Below are 14,511 nucleotides of genomic sequence, written 5' to 3' on the forward strand. Positions count from 1 at the left end.
ACAGGAAAAACTAACCATAGTCAGGGTTTGTAAAACTGGCTTGGAACCATAAACAAAAGCTTTTATACAAACTTACCTCTACCCTTTGATGGCTCTTTTTCATCTAGAACAACCCGCTGACCATCCAGATTAGATATAGGGACACCAAGATCAAGGGGTTCCTGCTCACCACTCTAAAGTCGGATCACAGTTTGTATGCAATAGAGAAAAAGCTGTTTTCAGAACAAATTTATGCAGTCTGACATTTTTGAAAGAAAACAAGTAAAGCATTTTTATGCTTCAGAGTAGTTTCAATCTATCCTTCTACCATTCTAAAGATGTTTACTCCAGTGGTGTAAAACTACCTAGATTTCAATGAGTATAGTCCTATTCTGTGAGAATATTTGGGAAAAAAAGATACATAAAGGAAAAAAAATCATCCAATTTGTAAGTGTGCTCAAATACTCAAGCACCATTAGTGTGTATATTCAGCAAGTCATGTTTTTGAGAGGACACTTTAGATTTTTTTTTATTCTAAATTGATTGTATTTCATTAATTTTGTAATTTCATTAACTGAATTACCTTTATACCAATATGCTTTTCAGTTATCTTAAAAACTTGGACTGGTTCAGCTAAGACAGCATACATACTAGAAATACCACAAAATTAACTTTACATTCCTAGGTATTCCAGCACAATAGAAAGGAGAACATGCCTAGCCAAGAGTTCAGTAGCAGAGAAGTTGAATCAGTCTGCTTTCACAAAAAAAAATCTGCAAGGGGATTTGTGGCAACTTTAATGATTCCCAGGACAATGGAACAAAAGCTTTAATCCAACCAACTTTCCCTGGCTAATAATTGGAGTTGAGCTCTGGAAGAAGCAAAGTTCAGGCTTGCTTATTTTGGATGTTGGATTTCTTCTGAAGAGAATAAAAACAGATGTAGACTAAATATTTGAGGTAACTACTGCTAAGCATAATGGTTATAATTACAATGCATTTTATCTAAAAATGTAGCTGTAGATATTTAAATGCCTAATTGTCTGGAGAGGAATCATTCCAGGGACTATCATATGATCTTCTCCAGACAGAAAATATTGCTGCTGCTTGAATTACATCAAAGAATACTTACTAGTCTTGCCACAAGTTCATTAAGATTTAAACCATATTTTGCAACAACAGGCCTTAAGACCTCTGTTACTGGTTTGGTGGGCTTCGCCTTCAGACCAACTGACCGGTTGATAGGAACAAGATCCAGCCTGAAACACAGCAATTGTAACATCAAGTGTGAAATATTCCAGTAAATAAAGTGAACAGAAATATGTCAAATCCAATTATCTACAACATAGTTGTACCAATTTACAGCTAGTAACTAGCTGGAACTGCAGTATGAATGTATGCTAAACTGAAACGACAAGGAATTTATTATTTTATATTTCTTTATTTATTATTCTATATTTATTATTACTTATATTTAACACAAATAAAAATTGTACTGTTTCGCTTCCCAGAGCCGAGTGCAGGCCTGAGCCAGTCTATTTCAGACCAAGGAAATGCATTCCACAGCACTTCCATATTTACAGGGAGATTTCTCTGACCAGTTTGGTCCAGGAGTCCTTCCAAAGTGACTCCATGCCTGAACTATAGACTTGGATGCAAGAAAAATATTTCTTCTCAGTTCCACAAGACAGACTCACAACTTGTTATACAATTACACGAGATGGATTTGGACAAGTGTTTTCATTTTTAAGCAGACTAACAAACACTGTGGAAATGTACATGATCTACTTCTTTAGGGTTGGTGCCATCATATGATGAAATATCAGTGTAAGAGAAACTTGTATACCAGAGCTGAAAAATTAACTTAGAATTTACAGGCTAAAGCTCTTTTCACAGTCTATTTTATATTTTGCATTATTAAACCAGTAAAAGAATAATGAAATACTTTTTTTTTTTTTAATTAAACCAAAAAAACTTTCATTAGCATCTATTTCCCTGCACAGAGCTGTACCTAGCTTTGGTTTGGTTTTGGCTTTTTTTTTTTAATGGTCTTCATCTATCCCCTGAATCCTCCATAAGGCTCATTTGATTGCAATGGTACTCTAGTATGAAATCAAGGACAAGCTTATTGCTAACAAAACAATCAGAAGAAATGTACATCATCCTCAGATATTACTATTATCAGCAATTTTTTCAGTCACAATTAAATATAAAACTCATGTTTTATCTCATAAAAATTAAACACAAGACATTAAGTCATGTTGACTTTTCCACAAGAAGTTAGAATAACTGGAACTTTGTCTTTCATATTTTCTTTGAATTCAACAGCTACTAAATTGAAATGATCCATTTTAGTCATTAGCCAGTAATTGATACAAAAGTGGCAAACACTGAGGTAACTAAGTATACCCACACAGTATTTCCCCATTGTCTTAAAATGTTCCAAATATTTGACTATATTTGCTTACATAGTATCTACCCAGAGAATGGAACAATGTAGAACATTTCTACATTTTAATTAACACACAAATAACATATGGTACTGCCTACTTAAAGTTCCTTTTTTAACTTGGAGACTCAACAAACACACCTAATAAAAGACTGCTCAATCTCAATCTAAAAATTGAATATGCCATGTAGTATTTATTAACCTGAAGTAGCTTTAAATAGAAACTAGCCCAGCTTCCTAAGGAAAAGTAATATAGAGCCAAAATAAGGAATGCCTCACAAAATAAACTTCATTCACTTCAGAAATCCAGGTCAGTAATGTAATACATTTTACTTCAATACTTATTCCTGAAATAATTATTTCAGGAGTTTTCATAGCATTAGTTTGGACTCATTTTGGAAAAAAATACAAATATTATTTTGAAAAAAAACACAAACTATCAAATATATTACACAAAACTAAACATACCATGTACTGCATTATATTATACCCATACTAATAATTTAACATTGACTTGTTTAAGATTCAGGGTTCATCAGAGGATTTTTTTTTAATACAATTAGTTTTACTGTAATTTTCCAGGTGGGCATATATATACAGATATAACTGAATGGGAACAGGTCATCAATAAATATATCCATTTAATTTTAGCAATAGGAGTCTCACAGTGCAATTTCCATATCTTTCTTGTGCTACTCCAACCCACTAAACATGTCTCTTTCTGATGTGGAAGGTCCCTCTGGACCCACAGATCTGCCCAGTGCTTTCACAGCTGCCTCAGCTTGAGCATTTTGACATCACAATAATATTTAAATGTCCCTAAACTGAAACACTGGCATCAAAATCCCACTTGTATCCTAAGAGCCATCCAGAAAGCCCCCTCCTGCAGCTGCACAGCCTCCTGTTTCACTGAACAGGTAACCAGCAACATATCCTTTACTGCACTTACAAAAAATAAAATGGGAAACAGGGTGGGAAAGGCCAGAGGAAGACATTACTTTGGACTCTTACCGAAATAAAGTGCGTTTTTCTAAGCGCAGGTCCCGAGACTCCAGGATACTGCTGTCCTGGTGCAATACCAGGGGCTACAGAGCACGTCAGGGATAAAAGAAGAGAGAGCAAATTAAGTTTAAGCTATGTAAAAAAGAGCAGCTGTGTTGTTAATTTTTTTAAGGTAACTCAGAATATTATTAATATAGGCTGCACTCAGTCTAGTGACTGCTCCTTTACAATATGGAACATGATTAAAGCGTGTTTTCTTTTTGGCTAGGCGTGAAACAATGACCAAAATTCAATTTCCACTGGAGTCAGCAGGCATTCAGGAACTTGGTTTTTAAAACAAACCTAGATTCTTCAACTTACATAAATAACACAGAATAATGCATTAGGAAATACAGCCAGCTAACAGTCTTTGAAAGCTTTAGAAGAAAAAGCCCATAACTATGGACATTCATTGATTTTTGCCTGCATTGTAATCATCTAGACAGATCAAAAGCATGAATTTAAGAGAATAAATACTTCATGTCCATGGCTTCTCTTTGAATTGGAGAATATTTCTGTTGGACTAAGAGCCATCACACACACACTGCACCGTCCACACAGATTGTTGTCTTGGAAGTTTTCCTCAATATTAAAACCTGTTCGTCATTTCTAGCATTAATGCACCTCATTCGTCTTTGACCAACTGAATGTCACTGTGTTTTAGGGCTTTAATGCAGCAGCATCTACTACCAGACATTTGTTTTCTTTGTGGACAATTCGATTCTCCTTCAATTAACCAGCACTGCCAATGTAAAGCTATGGGCAGAACCAGGAAATATGCACCAGTATGGAGAGAACAGAATTCCTTATTTGTAAAATGGGGAGGAAAATGCTTCCAAAAAAGCCCAGGAATATGCAGTACCTTATCACCTCCAACTAGGAACAGGTCCACTGCAGCTATGTTGATGCCATGTTTCTCACAGACCCCAGAGAGCACCTCCTTGATGGAGAACCCCGATTTCACAGGCATTTTGCTCGATGAGCCATCCGGAAGGTTTACACAGCAGTACTTGGGGGATTTGTCTTTATCTGGCACAAATGCAGGCAACCTTGAGGTCTCAGACTTGAAAGGAAAAAGAAAGGTCAGTGCCCAATGGGAAATTTAGGACTGGGTATAAACTTTTAGAGCCCGCACAGATTGAACCAAGCCAAGAGCCATAGTTTCTACCATGCTTTAGAAATCCTTCCAAATATCACAAATATCAGATAAATTTAAATCCTGGGGGAAAAAAATCAGATAAAGATCATAATACTGCACAAATCTAAATTTATTTCAAGAGCAGATGAAGTTTTACACAGCAAGCGTGTAAAACAGTTACAAGACTTACTAAAGAACTCCTAAGTAAAACTATAAAAGTAAATTAAATCTCATTAAGCATCCAAATAGTTAAATGTCTGTGCTCGGTAATGTCCTGCTTATGTAAAAATTACCACTGGCACCCTATGAATCAACATTCAAGTGAAGAGGAATGCCTTTAAATATCAGGTTCCTCAATCTTTCCTCTCCAAATTTCCTCTTCTTTCAACATAATACGAATTCTATGCACAAATACGCACAGAGAAATTAAATTTTTAAAATTATTTTCTTCATGACCATTAATTGTTTTTATTAAAGGGAATTAGAACTACAATGCTATGGGCTAGGCACTAACCTTTATTCTAGAGTGACAGTAGAATAGTAATACTACAACTAAATATCAAAAGTATCTTTGAAAATTTAAACAAAAGCTCACTTATAACTTAAAAGGACACTAAAAAATACTGGTTTTGACAGCCTTTTAGGGTACTCATCATGCTTTTTCTCTTTTCTTTAATTTGGCACTTCTCATTCAAATCACAGTAGCTTCTGAATTAAATCAGAGTGAGGAGTGGGAGAGAAGTGAGGGGTTGTTGCTTTAGGGTGGCTTTGCATTTTCTATTTTTTTAAGACAAGACTTTTCTGCAACAGAAACAAACACGACTTCACTATGCTTGTTTCCCTGATCAGTATTTTTAGCATAGATAAAATTACTGTTATTAGTTAATGGTTAATTACACAGAATCTAGTCTACCAGAGGGGCATCAAAAGCACAAAAAAACTTTACAATTTCCTTTTTTTAGATTCTTCCTCCATATCAACATCGATAAATAAAGCATTACATCTATGTTTTATTAATACTGTTTTAATTTTGCACCTCAGTTTTACACTGTGAAGGCAGAACTTGATGGTTAGAAATCACAGTGCCTTCATTCTTAATTTCTTAACATGGCAAAGTGTTCACAACAAACTTCTCAGGTATTTAGGACCGAGTTAAGTCATAATGACGAAAACACACAACTTTAAAGGAAACAGAGAAGAAGCATTACAGACACTGGCACAACAAAAATCAACCTAATGTGACTTGCATCCCCCTTACTGCATAGGCCAAGAAGAGGAAAAGCTTTAACTTGTGGTTGTTTAAAACAGATTCTCATCCTTGCAGGTAGAACCAAGTGGTTTTAAAGAGCTACAGTCTTAACAAGGGAAACTTTCTGTAGTTCACTGATGTGAAGACAGACCAGATCCAAAGCATATCCAAGGACAGCATAAGTAGTAATATACAAATGCAACATCTCTTGCATTTCTAACACTCTGAAATTGCCTAATATTACATCTTGTGCTGCAGCTGTATCACTTGAAAACCCTTTCCCAAGGCATTACATCAAACAAGCTACCTCACACTACTTAGAAAATCAGTAATTCCCTGTTTCATCTGCTCCCCCACTGGCTCATTAGTAAGAGGCAGCCATTACCAAGTCGAGACTAGCAGTGGATGACATGGAGCCTTGTGATTCCCGTCTGTAGGACAATCCATTGGACTGAAAAGAATCTGTTTGTGCAAAGAATCAGCAATCAGTAAAGAGGCTTATTTCATTATTTATTCTATCACAGACAACTATTTCAAATACTAGCTTATTGGGCCACAAATGTTTCTTTTTTAATTAAAAGAAAAGAAACCACCAAATCTTCATACTGCTCACAGAAGCATGGAAACCAAAGCAACTTTTGGTCAAATGCTTCTTGGTTATGTAACCCCTGAATAAACCCATTTGTGTTATATTTAAAAAAAAAAAGGGGAAAATATTTTTATAAAAATATTAGTTAACTAGATTTAATAAGATTTCAATATTTCATCTTAAAAAATTATTCTACCTCTGCAGGGAGATAAATATTTTTTAAAGTGCAAGTATGGTGTTAGAAGACTAAAATCTAAGGCAATTACTAGTCACTTTCAGAAGGCAATGTCCATGATGTCAGCAAATGCCTCTGATGTGTTTTCACATATGAATATACTAAGAACACCCAAATTATCCATACGATCAAAGCTATCTTATGGGTCTGGCATTACCAGAAGCAAAAACTACATCATCAAATATGGACCAAATTTGGCACTTTGCTTGAATTTCTTCATTATTTTTAGCTCAACAAAATAATTTACTGCAAAACTTTTGTCTCCTCTAGAGATCACATACAGGTGCTTTCATAAGGGAACTCTTCCTTAAACTCTCAAACACAATTAAGTAACAAAACAGCAGGTTACAAGGGCTTTCACACCTCTGAGTCTCCTTTTTCATTTTAGTCAGGGAAGGTGAAAACAGATGGTGACTGTTCAAAAGTGAACATACCTGTGTGTTACTGATAAAAGAAAGAAAAGTAGGATAACACAGATGGAGGAATTTTTAAATAGCTATAACTATAGCACTATTTGCTGTACTGCTCCTGGACTTTTCTGTAAAGATTTGAAATGATCTTTCTATAAAAATAGCAGCTCTCTGCTTGAAAAAGCAATTACTAGTGCACAGAAAGGCAGAATGTTCCAAAACATTAAAAAAAAAAAAGTCTTGTGGAAGTCAGTAAAAACAAATTTAAATATTGTCATATTTTCATCTATTTACTTGTACACCTTGCACAAAACTGCAGCAACAATATGGCCTTCTGACTTGACAGCTCCTTTCCTCTGTCACTCGCAAGAATGCACTGAGATAGCAACTAATCATGGTGAGATTAGTCATATCTATTGCTGAAACAACCTGGAAACAAAGCAGAATGTGATACTCACCGTTTGGATAATCACCATTTTCTCTTCTTTTCTGTGATTTTCCCAAACTCTTACTTCTTGACCATGAGAAGAATGTTCCCCTCTTTTTCTTCTCAGTGTCCTCCTCTCCTGACTCTTCATTTAAAGATCTTCCTGACTTTGACTTACCACTTAGCTATCACCAAAACACAATTAAATCACTGGTTGGATCACAGGTGTGAGTATATTGTTTAAAATAAACCTTCCCACACTTCTTCCTAAAACAAGAGTGTGATGGCCAGGTTAGCTGCCTTCTTTACCCCACGCACAAGTGCCTGTGCCAGCATCCCTCTCAGCAGCAATCAAAACAAACCTCATCAGTGGCAACAAAAAGAAATACAGAGATGGAAATATGCTGCTTGGTAGGGAGTACAAAACAGTAGCTGGAAATGAGCCTTGGAGAGCTCATATGAAAGAGAGCAAATATGAAAGAACTGTCCCCAGCTCACCAGTAAAGCCTAAGCTAATGTGGAAAGGCCATTTTCCTTCCTTTTAAAACACTGATTTTCACTTTGGTATTTTCCTAGGCTAGGCTTGAACATGAACAGCTTTCAAAGACAATGACAAAGTACTGTTTAACATTTACAAGTATAATCAAGTATTTATTAGAGTTGAAGAATACAAATGTCAGGAATGTTTGATATTAAACTAAACTTGCTTTTAACAAGCTAGTATTCTTGTTAGATTATTAGAATATTCCTTGAAATGCTACTTTTTAAAGGTTCCTAGTCACAAGAATACATAATGGCAGATGGGGTAATCTGTAGTGATTGACATGAAAAATGAGAAGTTATAATTTACCCATACAGTTATGTAATGCTATGGTGGTATTATCTACAAGAAGAAAAAATAAACCCTAAATAATGTCAAGGGATCAGTCAGTAAGACTACTGGTCTAATTTTTAAGCAACTGTACTTGTTTAACACAGAATTATCTTAGTTTAATAGGACGTAAGAAATTAAAAACTATCCTCTGCCAAAATGAGTTAGTTTGGATTAAGCCTTCTCCAAAACTTCTGATAGAATGTCTCTTCTCAGCAAAGGTAAATTATCACATCCTAATTCCCATATTCAAACAAAATAAGCTTCTGAACACATGCATTAACAAAATAGCCCTTACTTTTTATTTGTACACATACAGTTAAATAATAATGAAGATTTTAAATTATGTTCAGCAATTCAGTATCTAGAAAACTGATTCAAAGGCAAGGATAAAAAAATAAGTATATTCCTGAGTACATAAAATTTTGCAATTGTATTTGCCAGCATCTCTAACCACGCATTTTAATTTTACTTTATATGTTATCTTTGATTTTCTAAAGAACTTGAAAAACATTACTTAAAAGCACAGTTTTGTGATAACAACAATGCAAAAGTCACCTTTTTTGGTGTTGACATGTTGGACTTCTCTGAACTGACGCTGTGTTTAGAGGTGGGGCTGCTGGGAACACGCTGAGGATCAGGAAGAGGACGTCCTTCCACTTCAGCTAAGATGCATTCTTGGTAAAGAGGGGACTTCAGGAAGCGAGTATAGCTATCGAACTTCATCAAGTTAAATATCTGAAATTAAACCACAATGCTTAATGGGTACACACATTCCAGTAACACATCAAGACAATGAAGCTACTTTGCAACAGGAAATTCCCATCAAATTTAGGACATCAGGCTGTAAACAGCATAGGTATGACATTGGTTAGACCTGGCTAAACACACTGCACCCATTTTAAAGTGAAATATAATTTTATCTATTCTCTTATTACAGGTTCAGAAAATAAGTTATGATTTGTGCAAACTGCAAGCTGAGATGCTGTAGAGTCTTGACAACACCATCCTCTTTTACTGCGTTGATGCCATTCTGTGTGGAGCATGCAGCAAGCTGGCCATGTAAAACATTTTAAAGGTTATTACACTGGCACTGTATGTGACAGGATTAAGTTACACAAGTGTGTTTTAAGGTAGCTGTGAACAAGAAAAGTTTATGTTCTAAAACACACAAGTATGATATAATCACAATTTGCAATAATACACAATGATACAAGACACACAAAGTAAATTGCTGATGTGAGGAGAAGCTGAGAGTCCTTTGCAGCATATACAATGCTCAGAGTCACAGAATCATTTAGGATGAAAAAGACCTCTAAGATCACCACATGATTAACCCAGAGCTGACAAGTATTAACAGTAAACCACAGTCATGTGCCCAATGATAAAGAAAAAACCCATCAGTATCTCTGGATAATTCAATAATCAAGGTGCTGTAGATCTCAACAGAAAACAGTTTACATTCAGTGATCTTTAACCACATAGGAAGAAAGCAGATCTATATCAGGCAAATATCTGAGGGTGATTTAACCAAAGCTAAATTTATGAAAGTGAAAAAGAGCTTTTTTTAAAATGCTAAATAATGTTTAACTTTTTGTTCCATTTTTGCAAACCTGCTGTTTTAAGTGAATCCATACTTTTAGCTCTATATCTTCTCCCGTGGTTCAGTTCATCTGAAAAATCAGTATGAATGGCTACTTCTTTGGACATGACAAATTCCCCACAAGCAAAGGAAGGTAGGCACCACCCAGCAGGTTCTGGCATTCCCAAGAGTATAAAGGAAAGTCCATCACTGAGTGGCCCATTTGCAGATGGAAACCACACTTCAGACTGTGCAGACACACCCTTCTCAACAGGCTTTAGCCCAAAACTTATCTTGTAAACAGCAAGCTAGAGCAGAGAGAACTTGAATCTACAGAGTCACAGAAACCTAACTCAAACTGAATGCCAACTTCCATGGTTTTGACTTTCCCCTTTGTATATTCCCATTCCTGCTTAGGTGCTGCCTTTTAATGCACCGTTTTCCACATGCTAAGCTATGGAAAAATATTTCTGCATATGCTAGCTTTGACCATCTGCAAATTAAACATACTTAACAGAGCAAAAAAATTACAACCTTTTAACTTTGCTGGACAGAGTCATGAGAGAGTAACTAATTTACCTTGAGCTGATTATCATCTGCCCCATGTTTCAAGCCCACACTACATCCATGATTTCCTATATTTAGAATTATTATCATATTTACACATCTTAATGATTTCTGCTTATTGAGAAAAGGCTAGCAGATGCTAGCTCTTGTTCTTAAAAATGAGAAACATATATTTTAAAAGGGTAATCTGAAATTTTCAAATAAACAAGAGTAGAAAAACTTCCATTATCAATTCTACAGGAAGTACATGCTAAGTTATTCTTATTTTAGTATGTTCCAGTGACCTACATTGTCCTCCCTCCAGAAACACTGAAAATGCTTGTTCTTATTCAATTTACAAAGAGGAACAACATCCTAACTAGGTACTTTGGCTGCATCCACACTGCCATTACAACCTCTAACAACAAGATCACTGACAAATTTGTCAGGACATGGATGAAAAGCAACTTTCAGGGGTATTCCCAACAGGCAGTACTTGAAAAGAGAATGGCCTGAGTGTTTCCAAAGCACTTTCCCACACACTTCTGCCACTCCTCTGCAGCCTTACAGCAACATTCCCCATTCCCCAGCGTCACACTCATCCAACCACCACCACAAGGCAGCACCCTTGCACCCTGTGGTCAGTGCTCAAATCTAAAAAATCTTGTGAAAGACCACAAAGGCAGAGCTTTCACTTTATTAAGGTTGTGTCACCACCATGAGCTGAACTTTGAGAGTCTGTGGGTGTGTTGCAGTAACTAGACAACCCACAGCTTTGTGTTCTCAAGTAGTGCCATCTACCAAGACCACAAACTGGCCTGCAGAACCACTCCCTGAAACCAAGAAATTAAGGGCCACCAAGCAGCTGATTCCCCAGCACTGACCTCAGCCAGGCAACACACCACCAGCACCTTAGACAAGCTCCAAGGCCATGTCCTGCAGCAGAAGGAACTCTCATCCTGCCTCACTTCATTTTTCAGTGAAGGGCATGGGTCTGACTGAGGGATCTGACTGGGGCACAGACAATATGAGATAAGGGTCAGCTACAGAGAGACGTTGTGGCTGGGACTGGACCCACAGCAGGACTTCTCATGAGAGTTTTCTCCCTCATTATGAGCCCTCCATCTAAAAATACAGCATTTTCAAAGCGACAAAACCCGCATCAGCCCTGTCACCTGACTCATCAAGACACCCTGTACTCCACCAAACAAATGGGAGAGGATAAGGAGGAATTCAGGCACAGTCTCCACAACACCAGGATGACAAATGCATGAAAAAATGTCTGGGAAGGTGGTGACTGGTAATTCCCACAGAAGGTTCAGGCTTGGGAGGTGCAGAAGGAGTAGCTACAAAGCTGGAAGCCACCAGACCAGCAGTCAGACCTACCTTTCTATCTCCACTTTGCAGGAGGATGACACTGCTCAGATCTGCTGCTCAGATTGCCCAAAAGCACGTGGTCTGAGATTGTGTCCCAAGACTGTGGCCTGGTTCATTAAAGCTATGGCCTTGATTTCAAAATGATGATATAAAAACTACTACTAATAAACTGGTAGGATGGAAGAGTTACCAAAGAGATGACTTAGGAAAAAAAAAAAAAACCTAGAAACTTAAATTCTATAGGAAACGTAAAGTGTATCCTGTTGTTGCATAACTGTTCTGATTATTAATAATTATTTAAAATACATCCACTTCAGAGGTCTTCAGACTCCAACAGTTCTATAATCTCTTTGCCTGACAGTAGTACTAAAGCCTAAGAGAAGAACTTCCTTAACACAACATTTTAAAAACCAAAACTAGACACTATTTCTGTACTCAACTCTCCACTAAAGAAAAGCAGCCATATGCAAACACTCTATCAATGGTGCAGCAACACATGGAATTATTTACTTGCACTAAACCCCCATTTCAATAATAGTACTTTTCAGATTATTTTTTAGTTAAGTGAAAATTTTCTCTCCACGTAACAGAAAAACAGCCAAGCAGCCTTTTTTCTATTCTTCTAACAGAGTCTAAATATACAGCATGTAAAACTATTTTTATAGATTATAAAGGAAAAGATAACAGACAAAAACATAGAGCATTCATGGTTACTATGGTTACCTGAAGCTGCTGTTCCTTGAACATATCTGGATGGGGAGAATTGAGAATATCATCTGCCAGCTGTGCCTGGCTGTCAATATTAACTGGGGTTGTAGCTTTGCTACACAAGAACTTACTGAAGATCTCCCGAGCCCTGTAAGAAAGCTACAGAAAACAAATGCTAAATGTATGTTGGTTTTAAACCTGTATTTTTAGCTAGGCATTTTTACACTGATATATTCCACCCAAAAATAGATAGCCACTCCTGAATCTTTTATATATGTATTTTTCATATAATAGCTTTTGCAAGTTTTAAGCACATAAATAGGGTTTTTTCTTTATGATTACAAGTATTCATCAAATATTTCTTGAACAGTAAAAGTTGTCCTCCAAATAAAAATTAAAATAATCAAGCAGTGAAGCACAGCAAGTATTTTTTAAAAGGAGAGCAGATTTTTTTTAGATTTTTTAGGCCTTTTACATAACAGTTACTATTTAAATACATCCTCTAAGATTAAATTTCTAGAAGTGAGAAAAAGGTAAATATATATATGAATATTTACAGTCAAAACCACTCATTTTTAACTTATTTATTTGAAACACCCACATCATGAAAATAATGAAAAACCCACCAAGCTGCGCCCACAGCCCTTAAGGGTGGTGTTCAGAAAATACTTTGTTTGAAGACAGAAGAAAGAAGAAGAAGAAAACCTCATTAGTAGACAAAAGAGTTAAGAGAGACTTGGAAGGTGAAACTGTTTTCACCACATAAATCTGACTAGATCTGGCTGTGGTGTAGACAGAAGTGTTGCCAACCTGTACAAAGTTCAAACTTCACCCAAACTGCCTGACCAATGTAGGATTCCCTCAAAAGGATGAGATGGAGAGTCTCATAATTTGTGAACAAACATGAGAGCCCTGCCCTTTCAGCAGCAGATAATTAAGTTATTTAGAAACCCAGTCTTGCTTGGTGGAGGCAGTGTAGCTCAAAGAGTCTAAGAGTCTCTCCTTGACATGGTCAATTAACTTGCTCTGCACTTCCATGCACTGGGCGACCACTGCTGGCCATTTGCAACACCCAGGATACCTCACCTCATTCTTACAGAGCTACCTCTGCAGTTTGAACATATCCAACATCTTAAACTTAGGTCATCCCACCCTATTTTAGTGATGTCACAGTACACAGACCAAGCACAGCTCCATTAATTTCAATAATCTTGAAGGAGTAATAATTTTTGAAGAAGCAACACAAGGTACATTGACTTACCTCTTTTTTATCATGTGCAGGTACATGGTTAAAATATTCACAGGCCTGCCAAAATAAAATATTTTCTTCACTAAATTCTTTCCGTAGAAATTCCTAGAGGAAAAAATAAGCAAATAAATAAATGTCTCAAAGAAAAGTTACTTGCCAGCTTAAACAACGCATATATAATGCTTGGAAAGTTTGCATAAATGTAAGTTTTCAATCAGTCTCAATCCAGGTCTTTTCCAAAGCAAAAATCAATATATGTCCAATACATACCTGGTGTTCCCCCTCTTTCTCCTCGCTTTTTAAATGTATATTTAAGAAGAATACATGAACTTACAATCAAATCATTTGCAAGTACAAAATTTGAAATGTCATGCCAAGTAGTGCATAAACTGGTGAATACACTTTAAATAAAAATTTAAATAGTATATAAACTAGATTCAAAAGTGACACTGTAAACTGTCTTTAATTGCAGTTCTACTGATATAAGAGAGTAGATGTTTATCAAGATGTGCCCATAATCAATCCTGGATTCATTACAGTGTCTTTTTGTATCACATGGGAATTTTTTTTTTTTAAATCTATCACTGTTCACTGTGTTTGATGTATTTTCTCTTTGGAAAATACTCACTGAGAGGAAAATAAAATATCCCCCAGTACAACAC

The 14,511-nt window shown here is 36.2% G+C and overlaps 1 protein-coding gene across 5 annotated transcripts in view; it reads right to left on the reverse strand.

The window, feature by feature from the left end:
- RGS12 (regulator of G protein signaling 12) overlaps window positions 1–14,511 on the reverse strand; it is an 84,756-nt gene that overhangs the window by 17,741 nt on the left and 52,504 nt on the right. For all 5 annotated transcript variants that reach the window (XM_041402584.1, XM_041402579.1, XM_041402583.1 and 2 more), the window contains 9 exons: window positions 13,862–13,954; window positions 12,616–12,759; window positions 8,946–9,125; window positions 7,548–7,701; window positions 6,241–6,317; window positions 4,331–4,531; window positions 3,439–3,512; window positions 1,111–1,237; window positions 77–173 (listed from right to left, as the gene is read on the reverse strand). In XM_041402584.1, the coding sequence (XP_041258518.1) occupies window positions 77–173; window positions 1,111–1,237; window positions 3,439–3,512; window positions 4,331–4,531; window positions 6,241–6,317; window positions 7,548–7,701; window positions 8,946–9,125; window positions 12,616–12,759; window positions 13,862–13,954 (1,147 nt within the window). The remainder of the gene's footprint in view (window positions 1–76; window positions 174–1,110; window positions 1,238–3,438; window positions 3,513–4,330; window positions 4,532–6,240; window positions 6,318–7,547; window positions 7,702–8,945; window positions 9,126–12,615; window positions 12,760–13,861; window positions 13,955–14,511) is intronic.

The sequence above is a fragment of the Onychostruthus taczanowskii genome, unplaced genomic scaffold (assembly GCF_017590055.1).
Source record: "Onychostruthus taczanowskii isolate IOZ18803 unplaced genomic scaffold, ASM1759005v1 scaffold2, whole genome shotgun sequence".
Taxonomy (NCBI): Eukaryota; Metazoa; Chordata; class Aves; order Passeriformes; family Passeridae; genus Onychostruthus; species Onychostruthus taczanowskii.